Source organism: Poeciliopsis prolifica, unplaced genomic scaffold, assembly GCF_027474105.1.
Source record: "Poeciliopsis prolifica strain line A6 unplaced genomic scaffold, Auburn_PproV2 SCAFFOLD004, whole genome shotgun sequence".
NCBI lineage: Eukaryota > Metazoa > Chordata > Actinopteri > Cyprinodontiformes > Poeciliidae > Poeciliopsis > Poeciliopsis prolifica.
Window position 1 is genome coordinate 3,571,713 of NW_026562379.1, and position 22,374 is coordinate 3,594,086.

The 22,374-nt window shown below is 37.3% G+C and overlaps 1 protein-coding gene across 1 annotated transcript; it reads right to left on the reverse strand.

Annotated features, from left to right (window-relative positions):
- Positions 1-954: 954 nt before the first annotated feature.
- Positions 955-14,383, reverse strand: LOC129359397 (P2Y purinoceptor 3). The gene is made up of 3 exons (XM_055028994.1): positions 14,016-14,383; positions 2,927-3,351; positions 955-2,378 (listed from the first exon to the last, which is right to left on the reverse strand). Exons 2-3 carry the CDS (start codon positions 3,340-3,342, stop codon positions 1,706-1,708), a joined length of 1,089 nt encoding a protein of 362 aa, XP_054884969.1. The 5' UTR covers positions 3,343-3,351; positions 14,016-14,383; the 3' UTR covers positions 955-1,705.
- Positions 14,384-22,374: the final 7,991 nt, after the last annotated feature.

Here is a 22,374-nt window from a genome sequence, read left to right on the forward strand (position 1 = left end):
AAACACTATGAACAGCCACATTAAAATTGGCACTGTGCAGATGTAATAAGTTTCCACCATCATATCAAACACAAGATGCGACGTTGGCTCATATTTAGAGCATGGAAGGGGGGCACTTTTTAAATTACATAATTTAATAACTAAAAATATACTTTGTCCAAATGTAAATCTTCAAGCACATTACTTCATACGTGTGTTTTAAATGTTTATGCATATGAATTGCATACATTTCACATTCAGTGTAACACATACTTATCAAACACTAAGTCAGCTGGAGAAATTATCTCAGCTAAACACAGAAAGTAAACAAAGGAGCTGAAGTATTACCACATTAATACCTTATTAATGTGATTCTTAAAACAGTGAGTTTTCAAAAAAACAAACAAACAAACAAAGAAAGCTGGGAAAACATAAATACAGCAAATGCATTGTTCGCATTGTTTTTATGCTGTTCATTGAGACACAGATTCACAGTTTCTGCAGTTACAATGGCATTTTCAAACAAAACAGCGTGTAAAACACATAATATGATAAAAGAAATACAAAGAGGCTCACAATGAAAATCACACAGTACAAGCAAAAACAAACTGGAATATGCTGTGTCACAGGAATTTACTTTCAAACTTTATTTGCAAATGGAATTTGGATTTTAGACTGTATCCAGTAAGAGCAATTAAAACAGTGCAATGCTAAGCAGTGCATTTCTTCTCTCGACTACCTCTAGTAGAGTAAAGAACTCAGAGTAACATAGGACCATCTCCACTGAAAGGAACCCTTGGTAAAGATGTGAAGAAAACAACCCTTCAAATGATTTCATATTTAATTCCAAGGTAATTTCACAAATGAAAAAATGTTAAAACCCAAGGTAATTTTTGAAATTTCATTCAGTGAGGAAACAAATAATACCTCCTACAAAACATATTTAAGAGAAGCATTTTTAAACCTACATCTTACTTCCTTTAAGTTGATAAGTTGGGGGGTAAATATGTTTTTTTTTTACAGAGGTACGTCTTTCTTACAGACTCCTTAGAAGCAGAAAGGTTAAACTTACTTTAAGCCTTGCATTTAGGCCCATAAATCGCCATTTTGTTACTTCTGAAAAAGTTCTTTGCTTCATTAATACGTGATATTAATGTCACTTCCAACATTAAAATGTACTTTCAATAAAACAATGTCCAAACTGCCAAAGTTAATGCACTACAAGCTGGACTTTGGTTGTAACTGGTTCATAATTAACTGCAGTGCAGATAATGTGATCCGTGCTGAATAAATCATATTGATTACGTTCAAGCCAGAGCCAGTGTTTGGATGCAGTGGAGTGCACACGACCTCCAGTGGTGAAAACATGAAACTACATGCTTTACAGCTTCAACATATTTTTGTGCTGAACAAATGTAAAGATGTAAAAACAAAATGATGATTTAAGTTGCAAAAAAAGACTTTTTAAATTTCACTCTGTATTACTATAGCAAGTGCAATGACAAAATAACCTCTAAGGCATATTTTTTGTGTGTGTTTAATGCTGATCAGTTACAGGTTACAATCTCTTCATTTGAAAATCAGGAACGCACCCCAAACCTTGTTTGTTGTGGCTGATAATTTGACTGTATTCCATTCATTTAAGTCTTCAAGGACTTTCTTACTAAATGGTTGTTAAAATGGAAAAAGAACAGCTAATGACAGACGTAGTCAAAATGGGATGTGCTCACACTGCGGTTCCCTTGTCCCTGAGGGAGGTCACTTTGAGCATAAACCTCTTAGTGCTCTTGCGGTATCGCGGTTGGGTAAAGTAAAACAATATAGGGTCCAGCAAACTGTTCATGCTGGCAAATGGCCTTGTGCACTTATAGATGATTGCGAACAAGTTCCTCATCTCACAGGGGGCACTGGGCAAAGTACGCACCACGAGGTACATAGTTTTAGTAAGGTGGAAGGGCAGAAAGCTTACACAGAACACGGCCGCCACCACAAGGATCATCCTCACAGCCCTGTCTCGCTTCTCCCCCGTGGCTACCGAGACCCCGTGGTAGGACACGGGGCGGCAGAGGATGTGCGCCATCCGGCAGTAGCAGACCATTACGCCGAGAAAAGGAAGCAAGAAGCCGAGGAAGGTCAGAGCCATGCCGTAGGGATAGTAATCCACTGAGCGCTTCGGCGTGCTCAGATCATAACACACAGTGCGGTTGCGCTGGATTCCTGTCGCAGCAAAGTTGAAAGTTGGTGCACAGAGGAAGAGGACCACCACCCACACCCCTGCGCAGATTCCCCACGCCATCCTTCGGCCGCCTTCTTTGAGCCACATGGTGAAGGGGTGGCAAATCCCGATGTAGCGATTCACACTGATGCAGGTGAGGAAGAGGATGCTGCCATGCAGATTACTGAAATAGGAGAACAAATGTGTAGGTATCATTGGATTGTGCATCTTTATAAATGACTAATGATTTATAGGGAATTAATATGTGATTTGGTAAAAATCGAATTACGTTTAGCAAAATCTCCTGCTAATTTAAAAAAAAAAACTATGGAAGCTTTTCCTCTAGGAGAAGCTTCCCAGTTGTCTTATTAACAAGATATTTTTTTTTACAAAGTATTAGCAGGACATTTTGCTAAAAGCAATTAGTTTTTATATTTATTTAACACAGAATTGTTCCCTACTGAGAGATTAATGGGTATAAACAATGGAAGATGCACTTATTTCCCATTCTCTTTACAAGTGGTGAAAATAGATGTGCCCAGCAGTGCATTGCCTGGTTATGTTTCATAGACTGATAGAGAAGATTAGCACTTTTATCTCTAACACAGAACCACAACATACATATTCTCAACTCCTTTGTATCTAGTCACTTAATAAAGATCAACCCTAAGTGATACCACAACAAATCCCTATCTAGAGTGAAAATTACCCAAAACGCAGCAGATAACGTACCTGTAGAACTGAAACCTGACCAGTTTACAGGCAAACTCCCCAAAGGGCCAGTAGTCATGGCTGGCATAGTTGTAGATGAGTAAAGGAAGTGACATCACATACAGAAAGTCAGCTATGGCCAAGTTGAGCATGTAGATGTTGTTCCGGGAGACGTGGGGCCTCGTCCTCCATATCTTCAGTATGACGACGGCGTTGAGAGGAAGGCCGAGCACAAAAACGACAACGTACACCGCAGGGAGTAAAATCTTCTTAAAGTCTTCCTTGTATGTGCAACGTAAGGAGCTGGCGTTGCTGAAGCTGCTGACAGAGACATGTGTGGTGTTTGGTTCTGATTCTAAATTGGTGGAGAGCAGGTCCAAAGTGATTGCTCTTGAGAGTAGCGACTCAGTAGGGGAGGAGTTGAGAAAATGTTGCATCTTCACATCCTGCAAGACAGGCGTAGGATGAAATGTTAAAATCAGAGTTTCCTTTTATGCAACAGATCAGTGCTCTGTGTTCCTCTACAACAACAAACAACAAACTCTATATGAACTGATTCATTTAAAGTTCCTCTGAGGTCATACGATGACTCCATTTTCAAGATACAGCAACATTCCACCAGAGGGCAGACAATGTCTACATTGACGATAAAGAACATAGTACAAAATTAAGCAAGCTCTAACCGTTTCTGAAAGAATGCTTCAAGTGGTTTATTAACAAAAAGAGTTGAACAGGTGAGCTAAATGTGGTCGACTAACTTGTACGCTGTGTCTTTCTTTTAGGGCCTTAAAAGATGAAAATGACGATGTGCATGATTCTAATTTATCACCTTTGGTGTCAAAACTTAATCCAATAAAAATAAACAGACTGAAATTATTGTGTACCGCACATGCCTCATTTTTAATATATTATAAATTTTTACTCCCAAAACCGGCAACACTGGTAAAAACATGCATATTCTAAAAGCCGTACCTGCAGCAAAAGGTGGTTCTTCAAAAAAATGTATGTCAGAGTGGCTTTTTCCTAACGCAATACAGCTTTTTGAAAGAAACATTATTATTATTTTTATTATCCTTCCAATTAACAATTATCTGGAACCTAAATCACACTTAAATACACTAAGCTTTGTGATTGCGATGTAAAAGAAATGCGAAAAATTGCATGGGTTATGAAAACTTTTGCAAGCTCTCGATTGCCAATGGAAAAAACAAAATCAAGTAAATCTAACCTGGGTGTATAAAATATGATACCTTAATTTGTGTCAAAACTATTTGATTAAATACCACAATAGTCTGTCTAGACACCTCCTCAGACCTCACACAGTCTGGAACAGAAAAGGAATTAATGAAATAATCCTGAATAATGAAACCCCTCCGACATCAGACACATCCAAGTCTTTTTTTTTTTCGGGGAAGCCAGGAGTTGAGCAAGTTAAGCTGTTAACTCCATAAAAGCATTACTCATGCTATTTCACAACCTGGTATTTGTAAGGACAAGTGAGACATTTTAAAAACTGCCTGAGTTTGTGTGCTTTAAAACTTTTTCAAGAGGTCGTGGGTTCCTTACAGCCCATCCCTTGAGTGGGTGCAGGAACAGTGACGTCTGACTTCAGATTTCCTGGCAATGCAGGAAGAGGCAAGAAGTAGACCATAATTTATCACATTAATAAATTGTTATGCACAGAAAGAAAGGGCAAAGTTGTTTCGAATAATTCTGAGACAAATTTGGATTGAAAAGTGAACACATTTCCACTAATACCCTGGAGTTTAAAATATCTCTCCTTTTGACCGGCGTTAACCTGCAAATTTACTCCTGATCAAAATGCATTTACAGTGAATGTCCACCCTTCTGTTTGTGAATCAAAAGTGGTCAAGCACAAACTTGACACTTGATGTATTGTCTTCACTTCCAAGGAAAAGGTGACCACTAGGTCAGGCATGCTGAGTACAAAGAAAGGAAATTATTTAATCTACACTGACTTGGAAAACGAGAATGAAAAGCATTCTGAGTCCAGCAGGATTTCCAACAATTCTTCCAACAAATAACTGATAAACAAATTACGGTTAAACATCAACAGAGATTCATTGACGGGAAAAGACACAAAGTGATGCTTATCTTCCTTATTCATAATTAAAGGTGGAGAATTATGAGAAAACTGATTTGAAATTGAGAAATTGAATTCCAAATCAGGGATGACATAGATTTTTGTTTGCTCTATGATCCAAATGTCCCCGCTATTTCAATTTGCACCACATGCTATATTTATTGGCAACCCTAAGAATGGTAAAAATTATTCACATCTTAAACTTTTAAACATTTGCTTTGTTACCGTTTCACGTTTGCGTTGCTACTTTTCTCAGCCAAATCACCTTTGTGAAAAAGGTCCTGACCTCAATATTTATATGTGTAAAACTTCTAATAAGATGTTTGAAATAAACCTTAACTTGCAGCAGCATAATCTCAATCTCAATTTGATTTGAGTAATTGTATTCACAAGGGAAAGCATCCCCATATATAAAAAAAAAAAAAGTTTTCTATTTTTGACCAAAATATGTACATGTATCTGACATTAGATGTACTGGCAATCTCAACACTTACAGAGTGGATGCATTTTTTACATTAAAGACTTACATTATATATTTTTTAGGTCTTAAAATGACGAAAAAAATAGTGGAGTGGCAGGATTTCAAAAAGTATGACTAAAAAGTACGTAATTTGCATTAAAACTTGTTTCATTTTTATAAAAAATAAATTTCAATAGACAATCTCTGAAATAAAGCTTTTCTTAATACTTATAAGCCAAATTATGTGACAAGGCTGGAAGACCAGAGTTTATCTAGGCACCCAAAAGAAACATCTCCATATCTCACTTGGTGAACTACAGCAAAGAGAAGTCTAGTAGGATCACCAGGTCTGCAGGTCTGTGTTAAAATCCTCAAAATGGTTTATTTGAAGGATTTTAACACATTGTTTCTATGTGTGTCAGTATCTGTGGAGGGTTCTGTGTGTTTTGAAAGTAACATGTAAAACAAACAAGATGTAATCTGCTGTTTGTTTGGTTTCTTTTGCCAGTGTTTATAGTAAGTCTCACATGTGTTCAAATGGAAACACTGACAGGAAGAAAACAGATACAGGACATTAACTCAGGTTACACTGCCAGTGACGGCACTGTGTTATTTCTGTTTGATAACCTAGTCTGCCCTCAGCAGAATGTTAATGTATAAAGGGTGTTTTTGAAATCTGCAGCATGTTTGTTGGATTTATGTTGGATTGTTTCTGTTATTTTATGCCCTTCCTGAGGCGACTTAAACCCAGGAAGGCTACAGATCCAGACTGGGTGTGGTCCAGGGTGTTAAAAGGAATGTGCTGCAAAACTGGGAGAAATTTTATTATATATCTGCAACACAAGAGTTCATTAAGATGGAGGACTGTCGGTGCACTACCCTAACCACCAGTACAGGGGTGCGTCAGGGCAATGTGCTTTTGCCCTTACTTTTTGCCCTGTACACCACCGATTTCAACTACAGCTCTGATACACATACAGAATGTATCTGGCAGTACTGCAAGTGTGTCATGTATAAAAGGAGGCAGAGGAGAGGGGGAGTACAGAAGACTGGAAGGGGACTTTGTGGCATGATGCAGGAGAAATAAACTCCAGGTCAATGCCACTAAAACAAAGGATATAGTACCGGGGCTTTGCAGGGTAACATTTCCCTTCCAGCCAATTCCCAGCAATAGTAATGATGTAGAGGTACTCAGCACATACAAATACCTGCATCTACATCTGGACAATAGGTTGAACTGGCTCCTAAATACGGACAATGTATACAGGAAAAGGCAGAGCTGATTGCATTTTGTGAGAATACTTCCCTCTTTTAATGTGAGCTCTAAGCTACTGTGTCAATTCAGTTGAATTGACATAAAATTGTCTCAAGACAGGCCGAACTACTAAAATGTTGTTCAAAACCTGTGCAAAAAATGATCTGTGTTGCACATATGATTGTTATGTCTTTGCTCAGTGATTGACGTTTTCATTCTAAATTTTTGGCGTCAGGTTTAAAATTGCCTACATGTGTTTTCTGTAAACCATTAAGCAGAGGGACATAGATTTTAACAAAAGGCACAGTCAATGACGTTCTAGCTTTTTAGACTCATAATTATTAATTTTTATAATCTATATTAATATTTAACTTTAGTTAAACAGCCCTTAATGTGCCAAAATGGACCCACATGAGCACAAAGTACCAAATGCACCACCATTCACTTCTTGTTTACTTCTACATACAATCATTTCGCTGATGTTAATTATGCAATAGCACAACACAGAGGAGAGTAACATTCAGCTTTGTGTACAGTAATAAGTCCTTGCATCAGAATGAAGGGTTTGATCACGTTTCATGACAGATTACAAGTAGAGAACAAGTAGAGGAGTGCATAATCAGTCCTCAGGCTTAATAGTTTCAGCCTGTAAATTCGTCAAAAAGAATGGAAAGCATCTATATTTAGCAACTTTACCATCATAGAGGCAAAAACAAAAACAATCTTGCCTGAGGCTGCCTTGTCGGCAGAGGTTGTGATATCAGGCAGCATTCCAGGAAGGAATTCGACAATTTATATGGTTGTGTTAGAGTGAATGTTTGCATCTCAATATTTGGCATAAAGTACTCAGGACGCATGAGAAATGGAAGGCAGAGTTAGAATCTTACCCCTGTTGATTTGATGTTTAATGTTTTCATTATGTAAAGCATTTTGAATTCTCTACTTGCTGAAATGAGCTATGCAAATAAACTCGCCTCGCCTAGTGCTGACATCTATTCCTTATTGTAAACTACAATAAAATAGCTACAACAGAAAAAACTTCAATAAGAAAATAACATGAAGTGTGTAACCATGTGCAGCCACAAAAAACTAATTTAAATAACTAGTCTGAAGCACAGCAATTCCGAACGATCAAACTTAAAATAAGTACCGATTTGTGAACCATAATCATCTAGTCAGCTGAATAAAGCATTTCTACTCCATCGAAATAATGTGCTTTCACATAAAAATAGCTTTATTTTTGTCATACATATTTTTCTTCTTATTTTGAGAAAGTGCATGGAAAATATTCACAGTAGGAGTGCTGTTCTCAGTTTTCACTAAACCAAATATCATGCATCTAATTTGATCAAGGATGAAAAAGCATTATTCTGTGCTTCTGTGCTGTTTTAATTACTGCATTCAGCCTCGAACGCAGGATTTAAAGTTCCGGCCTGAAATGGTAATTGAGTCTTCTTCTCATTCACCCAAACAAAGCAAAACCTGCAAAGAAGAACATCTGAATGTGCAGGATTGTGGAGGGATCCACAAGAGTCATGTCTGCAGGGTAACATCACAAATCAATGCCAGGGTTGCTTCCTCTCCCTGAACTCTACTGACCCCGACCATCCACTTATAAACCTTCCTACAGGAGTCACGCTGCCGCAGTACATACTGTCCACTTTTCAGAGTTGCCTGTAGACACAGCTAAGAGTGACACAAATTTATTTTTAAACTAGAGTTGCAAGTGTGGGAGAAGCAAGTCGGTACAAATATGGCAAATAGAAGACTAAACATAAGCAGTGCTTCATACTGTTTACTAAGAATGTGCTTGTGTTAGAATCATGACTTTCAAACTTTGATTACTGGAAAGTGAGAGAATATTTAAAACTTCTCCAAGATCTGCAGAAATGTGACTAACCAACAGAGAAGGTGGTCAGACTATAAAACAAATGAACATTTGAAGCAAAAACATATTAAATTAGTAAAATATTCTGCAAAAACCAACATACCAGAGACATGCAGATACTTCAGCAGTCACTCCTTCCTCTAAACCAGCTGCATCATGCGTTAACTAACAAACAGCAGACACGTTAGGCCACAGAAATGCTGACCTTATGCTCAGAGACAGTTTTTCTGTGATTTCAAAGAGCCAGAAATGTAAATGACCAGAGGGAAAAGACAAAGAGGTCATAAGAGCAAGCCAGGAAGTATTCACCTATACCGACATTTCTCTGTTTCTATTAATCTCGACTAAACAACACTGCTATGACCTCCCTGGCACACGTGTTGTCTTTTCTTAATCTAGAATAAAGCTGACATACAAAAAAAAAAACTTTAGAAAATGAATAACACTCATTTATTCATGTAGAATCACAGATGACTACAGTAATCAAATAAGCAAATGAAACCAGACCCATGTTTGCATACAGCACGTGCCTCCGCTTCTTGTTTCAATCAGAAAAACAGACACCCCGATTAGACCAGCGAACACTATGCTGGCAGTGTTGAGGACAGCCAATATAGACTTTATGCAGGACAGTTTAAGCGAATCAGCAGCTCCATAAATAGACAGTCAGGTGAGGAGGAGGGCAGGGGTGCTGACACAAGCACACTGCTTACCATATGTCATCTAAGTGATAAAACCATTTCTAGGTTTGCCAAAAATGACAGCGAACACGTCCAAGTAAGTCGCACACGTGCTCTTCCTGTTTTCGTCAGACTGAGAGTCTGCATGAATTGTTTTGCTGTTAAGGAGTACATTTAAAAGCATGGAAAATTAACATTTTCCTTGATGAATATGAATATTGTGCGTTAAATCCTATCTTTTCCAGTTCTCAATGCACAAAGAATTGAGGTGAATATGGTAAATTCCTAGAAGTCCCTTTGCAAAATGTCTTCAACATTGGTAACTTGTTGACAAAAAAAAAAACACGTTCATGCTTGTCAATGTTGAAATACGGACAGATTTAATTCCACATGGAAAGAATAACAAGCAGCAGCTCATGCTTCTGAAAACGTCTTTCAGGTTTTTAGGTATGCATAATGAACTGCAGACAAGAAACTACAAAAGGTCAAAGTATGTGGACAAGTCACAATGATGCATCTCCTGCGATAATCAACCTTCTGCACCTCTGGTTTATTTTCAGCAGGATATTGTGCTCATTTTGGCTCATTTCCTACAGAGATTGGGAGAAATTGGATTAATTTGTTGTAATTCACCCTAATTACTTGTTTACGTGCTTCTGGACCAAAATCAGTTCTAACTGGCACGAGGCAGAAGCACTGATACAAGAAAATCAGGAGCTAGTTGTCTTTCAAATATTAAAAAATCTATTTTCATTTTGGGCTCAGTAACATAGCGTACGTGAGAAACGGTGCCTTTTCTTTCTTTTAAAACCAGCAGTCTTAAGAAAGATTTAGACAAAGCAAATGTTTGGGGTTGTATTTAATTGGATGTCTTGGACATTTAAATCTGCACCCAAAACAAAGCCTCCTTTCAGCGTGTCTTGCTTTAAAGCACAGTAAATCAGCTTGTTATTTACATAAGACGTAGATTATTATCAGAGGACGTTTTTTTTTATTCTCGAAATTTCATATATGTCAAGACTTGAATTTTGTCCAATTTAGTAACATTCTGAAACATTTGAGTATAAAACGTTTTACCATTATAGGTTTAGATTTTCTGAATGATGCAGAACTCATGGCATAGAAGGAATGAAGCACCAAATTAAGGCATTATCTTTCATTGAACATGTTAGGATAAATCTGTAGGCAATATAAAACATGCTCAATTACAATGTTTTTGCATGAAATAATTCTCGCATAGAGATTTCACTTTGATCAGTTCTGTCTATTTTGAGCTCCTTTCAAAACTGATCTGTTTTAGGACCTCTTGTCACTTTAAATCCAAATAAGTTCCTGCTTTCCACGCCCCCTGAGACAATGTTTATGCTTGCACTTTATAAACTTGAAAATGGCTGCACTCAGCTGAATATCTTTGACCCTAAGATCCAAAGCCAAATGAAGTGGCTTGTTCTGTATACCCAACAAGAATGCAGCAAGTGTTTTTTGGATGGTAAGTCAACAACAAAGTACTTGTCTTGTCCAGCAGCCATTGTACTCTAGGTAATTGGCGTGAAGCTGCTAGGTAAAATGGGAAGTGACAGCTTATTGTGACTTAATAATTGGAAGGTTTTTGAAAAGGCTCATTTTCCAGGCACCAAAAAACACTCTACTTATTTGCTAGAAAACAGCTGGGTTTTTTCAAGTGTCAGTTTTATTTCAGGGTGGGTTTTTTCCAGAGAAACAGGCATGCATCCTTTTAATATTAAAAATCTAATCTAAATAAATAAACACTGAAACATATTTTTAAATTCAAGTTTCCTTTTCCGATATAAATAAGAGACTCGGACAATCAATTCAAATTCCACAATTTTCTGGACTACGTTGGAAACTGCATTTTAGTTGCAAGAAGATTTGCTTTGGACTTCTAAAGCTTGCATTTTCTAAATTACAACACATTTTAAAATGTGTTCAGTCATGCTGTGCAGTGGGTGTGGCCCTCATGAGTTCTTCAGCTGAAAACGCACACTTATTCTTTAGAATCTGATGACTAACGCTTGTTGTATGGTGAGTGAATGGTACACAGGAATAACCCTAAGGCACTACTTTAATAAATAAAGTGCCATCTACAAGTACACGTCCCTGTTTTGTGGAAACCATTATGTCAAACAACAAACCTATTGTTTAATCAAAAGCAAATCCCCTTGATTCAACAGAAACTTAAGAATTTAGCTATTTATTTATTTCCATTTTATTGGAAACTCTAAAAAAATGCCTCTAAGTACATGATTTCAATTGACCCACTGACACATTAATAATACTCTCAGTTCTTACACTTATTCCGTTTGATGATACATATATTTTTTTAAGCAAAATTGGGCGATTTGATCTGCGACTGACTGGTGAATCTCTAGAAAGAATAGCATATGTTACTGGTTTGCTGATGGTCCACAAATATTTTTGTCCATCATCTTCTGGGAACTTGTTTTTATTTTCTGTTTTAATCATTATTGTTCAGAATGTAATCTAGTGGTAAAAACATGTTTTGACTATCTTCTGCTGCTGTGGGTTGCTGTGGCTTTTCTACAAACACATTTGGCCATGTGTTATCAGAGGCTTAGCAGGCTTCCAGATAGATGCTGTGCGGTTGATGTTGTCATGAGACTGCTGCAGAGACAGCAAAAAAACGTGAAAGCAGAGTGTGCAAAGAGAAAAAACAAAGAAACTTTCTTTGACTTTGACTCTGACTGTTTCCTCAATCCATGTCTGACGGACAGTCTAGGAGAATTAAATCAACTTTTGTTCTTAGTCCTCATTGAAGACTATAAATCTGCATAATGGGCTTAGTTTAGGAAGATAACCAAGTATAGTCACTATTCTTTTTTTCTCACACTTGCAGAAATTTAGCACCTTCAAACTAGAGCTGCATTATATTCATCCACGTTTCTCAGACAAAACCCCCCACAGAAGCTCAATCTCTACCAAGCAGAAAGCAGTCTTAAATCAAATCATAGCTGGCATGCCAATGTTTCCCACAGTGGTTGCCAAGTTCTTAACATACGTTAGCCTCTGTAAACTGCTCACTCATAAAATTTGCATTGTGAAAATTTATCTTTAATGAACCCCATCTTATTGTTACAATGAAACAACCCCAAAAATATGCTACAGTCCAAAAATCTTACATGTGTTTATGCTTTGAAAGCATTTAGAATGTAAGAAATATCTAAATAATCTAATTATTTCATATGGGAAAAAAAAAAGAATAAAAAGTTTTTCAAAGATCTGGTTATTTTAGGATTGACTATTTCAAATCCCATAACACTCTCTTGGAATCCTTGAAAATTTTATAATTCACTTGTACCATTACTCCCTCTCAAATTCCTAATAAAAATACTGAAATTTATGTGTAGCTCTCTGCTCTGCATACTTTCTGGCTTACAAAGAAATATTGCTGTTTTGTGAACAGTGCATAAAAGTAAGTCACTCGTCAAAACTATGGAAGCTCCTAAGAATTTCCATGATGTTTTTTCCCCCCCCATACATTGCAGCTTAGTCATTTATGAGGTTGGGGGCTCAATGGGAAGGGTAATCGTCTTGCAGTTGGAAAGTTGCAGGTTTAATTGGTGAGAAAATTAAATGACAAGAAAAGTGCTATGCAAATCCATCTATGGATTTTTAAAGCATATGAGTCACCTTTCAACCAGTCAAGAAGTAAAAAAAAAATACAAATACAAAATAAAAATAAAAAAACATCAAGAGATGTACCTGAGATAATTGTATGGCAACATTCCTGTGTAATATTTTGGCTTGATTTTAAAGCTTCATTCCATTCTCAGGACATCACACCTGTAAGTCTAACTTCAGAACTTGAGCTCTCTTTTGCTACAGGGATTAGGTTCTCAGGAGAGATTATTCTGTACAAAATGCCATTATCTAAGACAAATAAGCTTCAGTGTTCAGCGTAACCCTTGAATTATTATTATTATTATTTTTAATTTACACTCTAACCACAAACTTCAAAATATGTTGCTGGGATTTTGGGTGAAAGATCAACACAGACTAATCAAAAAGTTTGTTTTGTTTGTTTGTAAAAAAAAAAAAAAAAAAACAATGTGCCAGTTATACACGCCCCCCCTTTACTCTGATACCTCTAAATAAAACCCACTGTTTTCAAATTCTGTTTTGTCTCAGTGTAAACCCAGAAGGTGGAAAAGTTTAAGTGGGGACAGGTTATAAAACAAACTGTCCAGGCTTTGACCATTTCACAAAACTCTGTTTAGTACATTGTCTGTCAATATGAACTGAAACCTACCAGGGATGAGCTCTGCTTTGTGTTCTGTCACATAAAATCCCAAAAATGCTCATTTAAATGTGAGAAAATGGGAAAGTTCAAAGGGTGTGAATGCTTTCGCATCGTGGTGTATTTGACCTGTGCTTTCACAAGAGTCTGACACGACAAAAAAAAGGGAAGAAAGAAACAGAAAAAGAAAAAAGAAAGAATAAAGCTACTTCAGCTCGTCCCAGTTGAGACCTATTCCCCAATGCATGTTACTTTTACTCTCAGTTTCTAATGCAATAAAATAATCACTTAATATTTAACCACAATTCAGTGCAACTCACCGCCGGCGGCACTTTGCGCAGTATTTGTTTTGGGGGGGGGGTTGTTGTTTTGTTTTGTCTCTTGGAGTCAGAAAACTTCTTCTTTAAATTAGTAGGAGAAAATAATAAGTAACTAAGCAGAACTTACCCTGAACAGCCTTAACCAGAACTCGAGCTATCCATGAGGGAGCGACTTCTTCGCTCTCGAAGTTCTTCTGAATCACAACGTGGAGCAAAACGCACCGCAGTGAGGGAGAAGCAGGTCTATTGTCTGTCTTTCTCTCCCGGACCTGCCGACCTGCCTGCCTGCCTGCTGCACTTCGCGCGCTGTTGATTTTGCACCGCAACGTGAAGCGGCGCGCGCGCGTTTCTCTCCTAGGGTTACGACACACCGCGGTTCAACAAGCACGCGGACAGACAGTCTCTGAACTTCAACATGGCCCCAGAGCAGAGCTGGTACTTTCAAGACGCCTTTAGAGATGTTCCCTTGTTTGACTGGTTCACGGGCTTTCTGCGGGTCAACGGATTTGTTCCGCCCTCCCCCGAACCATTCATCGAACAGACCGAGTAACCAGGAACGTACTGAAGTGGGGGGTGATTGGTGCCGGACCCCCTTCCATCTAGACTTGTAATTCATACTATTCTAAGGCCTGATAAATGCAGCTATAACAGCAGAGGGTGGAAAATGAGGTGGAAACACAATGAGCTTCACAAGACTGCAACAGGCAGTTAATGAAAGACCAGAGCACAGCCCAGACCATTTCAGATAAAACATACAGCCATACAGGATGTGACCAAACTGAGTTTGCTTGTTTTTTTTCTTATCTTGCCTGATCTGATCTGCTACCTCTCCCTGGTTAGTTAATATTCCAGACTGGACAGAGGAAATAACCCAGAGACGCATTGACATTATCTTTCATTTAATGCAGCATGCACAGGAGCAGAAAAAGTAATGATGTGCAGATAGTAAAAAAAATGAATTTCCTGCATCTCTTTAACATCAGCATGTTGCATATCATTACTAATGAAGGGATTCAGCACATATAGCAACGTTGCACTAAGGAACTTTGTATGAATATTTATAGTGGAGCTCATTCATGATACTAGAAGTTATGGCACTAGGTCAAAGGTCACATGTGGCTCTTCAGGCTATCTAAAGTGGCTCCCAATAACTTAATTATTTCTGATTTTAATATGCATTCAATAAATTTCCATACAATATATGACAGTAACTGTACAATAATCCTTTTTTTATTAGTTGTCCACTCACTAAATGGCTTATTTTCTGTATTTATAACAGTGAATGGAACCATTCAGGAAAATGCATCAATTTTCTCTTTGTAAAAGGTCAATATTTCTTCTTTGTTCTGAAATCCAGTTATAGAAGTAAAAAAAAAAAAAAAAAGTCAACTGCCTCTATTTTTATAATTTCTTGTTTTTAATTTCAGTTTTATGTCATAATTTTATAACTTTTGAGTTGTGTTTCTTTTCAATTTTTCTTGTTAAACATTGGTCTTTTTTGTAGCCCATAATTACTCCAACATTGTGACTAGGATTTCCTGGAACAAAACATTATTTATAAGTGAGTCTTTATGAGTTCAGCCAAAGACGATCTGAAGTAGAAGTTGTGCTGCGTCACCAATTCATCAACCATGTGCAGGATGAATGTAAAGTTTGGTTGGTGTTACTACATCTTATGACGTTACAGGAATTGTCAGCAGTTGTGAAAAACACCACGATGAAGCATCTTATTTGTTTTGGCTGTCAAATTACTTAGTTTGATCTTTTCCAACGCGTGTCTGTCATGGTTTTATGTCTGTCTGTATTCAACCTCTGTAAAGCAGCTTGTGTTACGCTTGGCTGTGTGAAAAATGGTCGGTAATTAAAGCTCGACTGACATCAGAATACTGTCTGTTAAAAAAAAAAACACCAGGAAAGTTTTTTCCAAATTAGGACATCTGCTGCATTGTGCTGGAAGTTAATTAACTCTCCCCTCACTTACTGATTGTATTCAGTTAGGGTTAGGGTTAGATTGCACCGTTAAATATACTGAAAACGAGATCCTTCTATCTGCTCTTTAGATTCTTGAAATACAGGTGCAGCATCTTGTTAAATGTGATGATCATTGAGGAGTGAAAACATAACAACTAAAAGTTGTTAATTAACAACTCTTCAATTGTTAATTAATGATAATTGAGTAACTCAGTGTTCTTAGTGCCTTTGTCCACAGTCCTCCAGGAACCTGGTCATAACCAGGTCTATTCCTTTTTATTTGTCCTTTAGAGCATAGTCACTCATTATTGCCAAACTTGTCAGCAGCTAAATCTGGAGTCGCCGCTTTTAGATTTAATTTCTGACTCGGTAAGTGTGAAACTGATTTCGCACGCAAGAAGAGCGGGCTTCGACTTTCCACAGCAGTATGATTATGAAGACAGACGATTTCCTCTCTTTGTCCGTCACTCTTTAAATGTCAGTGTATCGAGCTGCTGCAAAGCTGCTTATTGGTCTCTATTGACTCTATAGATTAAATTACAGCTTCCTAACTCACAGTGTGTGCCTGTATGTGTGTAGAGAGAGCTTGGGAAGCCAGTGGAGTGGATGATTCCCATCTTCCCAAGAGGCTGCCTGCAGTGACGTATCAGTAATCAGAGTGCGCTTGTTAGTGTAAGAACCCAGGATATAAAAAGATGGGGTCGTTTTGATGACTAACATTCCACCAAACTATTATCTTCGGAGCAATTTTCTGTAGCTGTAGAGTGAAAGTTACCACTTCGTTGGGTGAGACTGCTTTCCAACAATGGAGTATCTTCGCTTTCCTTCAGACCCACGTTGCTACAGATATCCTGACCATGTGCCACCCATGTAGTCACAGCATTGATAGTGTAGTGTCCTACTTATTCAATTCTTTTAGGAAAGGTCTTTTAGGATAAAGGCCTTTGCTGGAGCAAGATTTTTATTTTGAATATATTTGATTACAAACAGGAATCATCAAGGTACAGGTGTTTCAGGATCTTGTTATGATTGAATAATCTTGAACTGTTTGGATGCCTTTTTACACACGTCACTATGTTCTGTAAATACGATCTTATTTTCAGCATTTCTGAATGACACAACAGTTTGCCTGTGACTAGTTCCAACTTTAAAAAGTGAGTGATGTGTTACACTTTGGAACGTAGGCTTTATTTACCACATCTTGAAAACCACAATCACGTGAGAGGCTCCTTCAGTCAGGGACGAAGCATTTTTCAACAAGGACACCTTGTGTTTGTTCCATTCTTCTTTGGGGAGTTCAAACAATGCAGGAGGAAAACTTTTTTTTAAAGTTAGCAATTCCATCTCTGATTGGCTGACTGGTCCTGGAGACATGTCCTCTCCTCCATGGCTCAGCTGCCAGAGGACACCTGGGTTTTGAGGAATGGACTCAGACACAAGAAGAATTAGAACCAAAGGACTAATCACCATGTCAGGATTAACTATTTCACTGCATTGTTCATTTTAACTCCCGCAAGATTCTTGTATTAATTTTCAACTGGAGTGACTGCAGATCTACCTCCACCAGCAATTTTTCTTATTATTCTTTTAATAATTTGTTTTTTAATTTCAAAGAGAGGAGACGTCGAGATACTAAGAAGGTCCGGTGGAGAGAGCACTGCAGCTTACCTTTTTCTGAATGACCTCTGGGCTGACGGTGTCACTTTAAAGCTGCTCAAGGTCCTGCAAGGGGCGGTGGAACTCCAGAGCAGAAATGAAACTTGGTTCAGAAAGAAAAAAAACAAAAGGTCTCTTCTGACCCACGTAAGGCCCTCTTCCCAGTTCTATCTCTTCTTTTTAGAAATCACAATCCTGTTGAAAAAACCCTTTTTTTGGTAGAGATAGAGAGAGACCTGTGCAATTATTTGGATATTTCTTAAACATTCATTTCTAATTCAGAAAACCTTTCCTCTAAGTAATAGTTTATAGAGTCAATGTCTTATCTTGTGTGTCTCTGTTTACTTAAATTAGTAATGTGATTACTAGTGCTTACAAAATTTCCTTATTTGTGCACAAGAATGAACATTTAGAGGTCAAAACAAGTTTGATGATGAAACATTAGTCATGTTGGAATTGAAAGGGTACTTTTGAAAGAAGTCTGTCTTTTTGATCCTTCAGCACCACAACCTCAGTCACGTTAGGCCCAACCCAGAGTTTGAGCCATTTCAAAAAAATTATTAAGGGTAGGAAAAGAAAAAAAAAACCTGCTAATGCAATGCTGTGCACTACAGGAAGTAAACGGCTTCAAATCTTTCACAAACTTTTCACTTTTCCTACTAAGGTTTTCATTGAAAGAGGCTTTTTCTATAAATAAATTACCAACACGACCAAACTTTGATTTTATAAAGAAAAAAACTTTTAAAATAGGTGTAATGAGCACTATTTGAGCGAGATCTTCAGGCTCACTGTAAAGATTATGATACTGTTTGCTCAACGCAAAAGCAGCTAAATACCTGCCATTAGAAGACTACCTCCAAAGGATTCTGGTTTTTCCAGATTGTCCACTGGAGTCACATCTGCATAAAGCGCAGAGAAGCCTGATTATGTTTAATTGTTTCTGTGTAAAGTTTGCAGAACTCTTAAAAGAACCGAAGCAGGATGTTTAAACCTTTTGACTGAATGTTCAAAGGATAATCTAAAACTCTCCGCTTTAATGAGATGGGCTTAATCCATTTTATTTCATGCCGACTAGTTTTTAACTTGTTACTGCACGTTCGGTAGTTGTACACAAACTACAAGTTCACACAGACGAGTATGATAGAAGTAAAAAAAAAAAAAAAAAAATGGAAGAAAGGACACATGGAAGATGGAAAGAATGAAACAAGAAAAAAAAAAGAATGGCAAAGGAAGGAGATGAGGAACGAGCCCAGACAAGAGTAGAAGCAACAAAAGAACAGAACAAACAAAAGAAAGGAAAGAAGATATGGGCAGAAAGGGAAAGTAGAACATAAAAATCTTCAAACATAATGGGGAGTAAAGTTTGAAAATACAAAAACCTCTCTCCAATTTCCTTTTTCTATTCTCATCCAGACCTTAAAAATGCCTAAATTTTTCCAGACTACTTGTGAAATCTGAAAAGTTTTGCCTTCTCTTTTTACACACTACTGGACCTACAGCCTCCTTTAACTTTGTGTTTCGTGCACAAAAACGTTGGATCAGTGTGTAACATGCAAATCTTTCAGAGAAATGGCTGATATTGCTTAAGTTAATCGGATGTCTGCGGATAGAACAGGAGAAGTGAAAGTGAAGTGTTCCTCTCCACTTGGTTTCCTTTCACCACAAGGGAAATAACAGATCCATGTTCAACAGCAGAGAACGTACAACGGCATATTTCCCTCTGCAATTTTAGATTTTATCACAATTTTACATTTAGAGTTGACAAACATGCGACAACAGCTTTAAAAAAAAAAAAAATCTCGAGAGACAGTTTTCCTTTTATAGGAAAATTTTAATAGTTATTCAATGTTCTACATTTTACAGTAAATATACAATTACAAACTTGGCTTAGTTATAGTACTAAGATCACTAACTGATCTTAAAAAACAAAACAAAAAAAAAAAACCCTCAACAACAACAAAAATACATTTAAAAATAAAAAATAAAATAAAATTAAACAGATTTACACTTCATATCACAAGCCTGACGCTGGTCCTTCACTCCGGACCAAATAGCTAACATACAATTCACTTCTCTCAACGCTGAACAGACGTTGGGCTTCAGTTTCAAACACAAACCTTACGGTAACAGAGATACCATAGCATGTGCAAACTGGGTACCAAACTAAAAACTTCCAAAGATGGGGTTGTTCCTATTACTCGATCTGAGCGCAATACGAGGACACGCGTTTTATCTTTTTTCCTTTTTTTTTTTTTTCTTTTGGAAGACAAGGAATTTTCCACTTTTTGCATCACATTTAGTGTCAAATCAAAACCAAGAGAAACCTCTGACAAAACTGAGAAATAAGAAGCTGCAGCAAGAACATCAAGGACAATTAAAGGTCTACTATTCGTTTTGATAGTAGTGTTGTAATTTATACCCATGAAAAACTAAGACTCCAACTGCAAGGCAGAAAAAGAAAAAAAAAAAGGGAGAGAATAGGTGAAGGGAAATGGATGCAGTGGGCAATGAATGCTTCTGGTCATGTTTTCACTGTCAAAGTGGAAAAAGGTTAGACAGTTTTTTTTTTTGTTGACCTTTTAAAGGTCTGGAAATGTTACAGCGGACAGGATGATTTACGGAAAGAGGAAGAGATAATCAAAGAGTCGTGTTTAAGACAACTTTGCACACGTTCCCCCTCACAGAACACGCCAAAAATGCCCAACCTCTGACTTTCCACTTCAGTGCAAATTGAAAAATAACGAGGCGAGGAATGGAGCGAACTAAATAGGTAGGCACATGTTTGCTTTCCCTGTCAAACAGGAACACTTGGAAGAAAAGTTGTCCTGTTTCTCAGCTCTGCAGATCTGCCTCTGTGGTGTTGGCACCGTGCATCCACTGGTAATTGGATGTTCTCATCAAAAACCGACAATGATAAAAACTAAAAGCACAGTCATTATATTTTCCTTAAATATTAGATAGAAAAATAGGTTTTCTTTTTGTGGTTAAAAAAGAAAATGAGTAGAAATTATTTTTTTTACCATTGATATTTAGGATAAAATTGCTGTACTGGCAAAAAGGAAATGAAAAGATTACTGAATATTCCTACACAGAAACCATATTCTGAGACTAAGCAACACAATTTTGATGAGTTCAAGTGAGAAAAATTAAACTGTTAACAAAAAAAAAAAAAAAAAATCAAGTCAGATTTTTAAATGGGATGGATGGTAGATCAGTGTGGAGAAAAAAAAGTAATCTTTTTCTTTGCTACTGTTGTTACTTTGTCTTAATATAAACTTAAATATGAAAATAAAATAATTTCTGCTCATCTGTTTGACCACAAGACAAAACTAAAAGAGACTGCATTTTCATATTAAAAGAAAAGCCAAAAACCACTTTCTAGTTTCTGAAGAGAAAAATTTAATTACCACAACATGCAGGTTGGTCCGCAGCTCAAAAAAACTCTTATAAGTGCAGAAAATAGGAGGCGTCACCTTGAGTCCTGTTTCGTTACTTTAAAAGACTATTTGGATCATAATGTGTCGGTGCTCAAGGTATGATACCCAATTCTTCTATTCATGTTGGCTCAAAGCCTTCAACCACTACAAGCCACTTAATGACTTTGTCACCAGTGACATCTAGTGTTAAACAGGGTCAGCTGACAAAAAAAAAAAAAAAAAATGGCAGCAATCATGATACAATTCAATAAGACTGCAGTTTAGGTGAGGGTGTCGAGTGTAGCAAAGGTCAAACTGAGGAGAAACAAGAGAAAAAAGTTCAATCGAGGTAAGAGTGGAGAAAGACTGGGGACAGACATCATTTTGCATCCCCGAGGTTGGAGAAATGAAGTGTCTGAAGGGAGATGCAAAATGGCACGGAGTAAAAACAAGTTAGACGCGGAGGGTACAGTAAGTTTAAAAAGTCAGACAAGTAATAAGAGTCAACAGCGCGAGAAAAAAAGGACAGCAATAGGAAAACACAGATTCCACAGGAAGCAAGACGTAACAAGGACTCAGAGCTCACCAGTTATTAGGGAGAAGAAACTTAGTTACTGAATAACAATTGGTGAAATATGGCACAGGAAAATTAAATATAAAAAAAAAAAGAGAGAATGGAGGCTGAGGGTTTTTTTAGACATCATTCAATACATCCTTGCAGCTATGGAGCTAAAACAGAGACTATTGGACACACTTATCCTCCACTTCAGCTCAGTCACTCTTCCTCTACTTCCCTCAGCGTGTCTGGGAATTCAGGCAGCAAGTATTAAAAAAAATACTAAAATAAAAATAAGCCTGTGGGAATCTGGTGCCAGATTCCGCAACTTCCAATAATCTGCAGACGCCGTAGAAACTTCCCCTCTCAAAGTGAAAGATATGTAGAGGACAGGGATGCAGTAAAAGAACAAACAAACTCAAAAGCACAAACAGTAGCTGCCACATTAATGCAACCATGCTTAGCTAGAAATACATTACTGTACCACTCACTCTTTAAATATACTGCATGTATTTTTAACCTAGAAATCCAATGCTATAGTGAAAGACACCTGAATATTATGCATACCCATTACGTTCAACTGACCTAAGGGAGAGAAGGAGAAGAAACAACGCAAACAAGAGGATTTTAATTCAGAAATACTGACAAAAGTAGTGGTTGGTTAAATAATCCTAATGTAGAGTAACATTGCTGCTGTCGCAAGAAAATCCTTTTTTTTTTCTTTTCTTTTTTACAATCGATTTTAAATATACAGGATCTGCTCATGGTTGAAACTCTTCATCAATATTATCCACCAGATATTCAGTGAAACTTTTATTTTCCTCCGACAGCGGCATTATGCAATATCGTCTTAAGAATTAACCTACTAGTGTACAAACATCTTGACT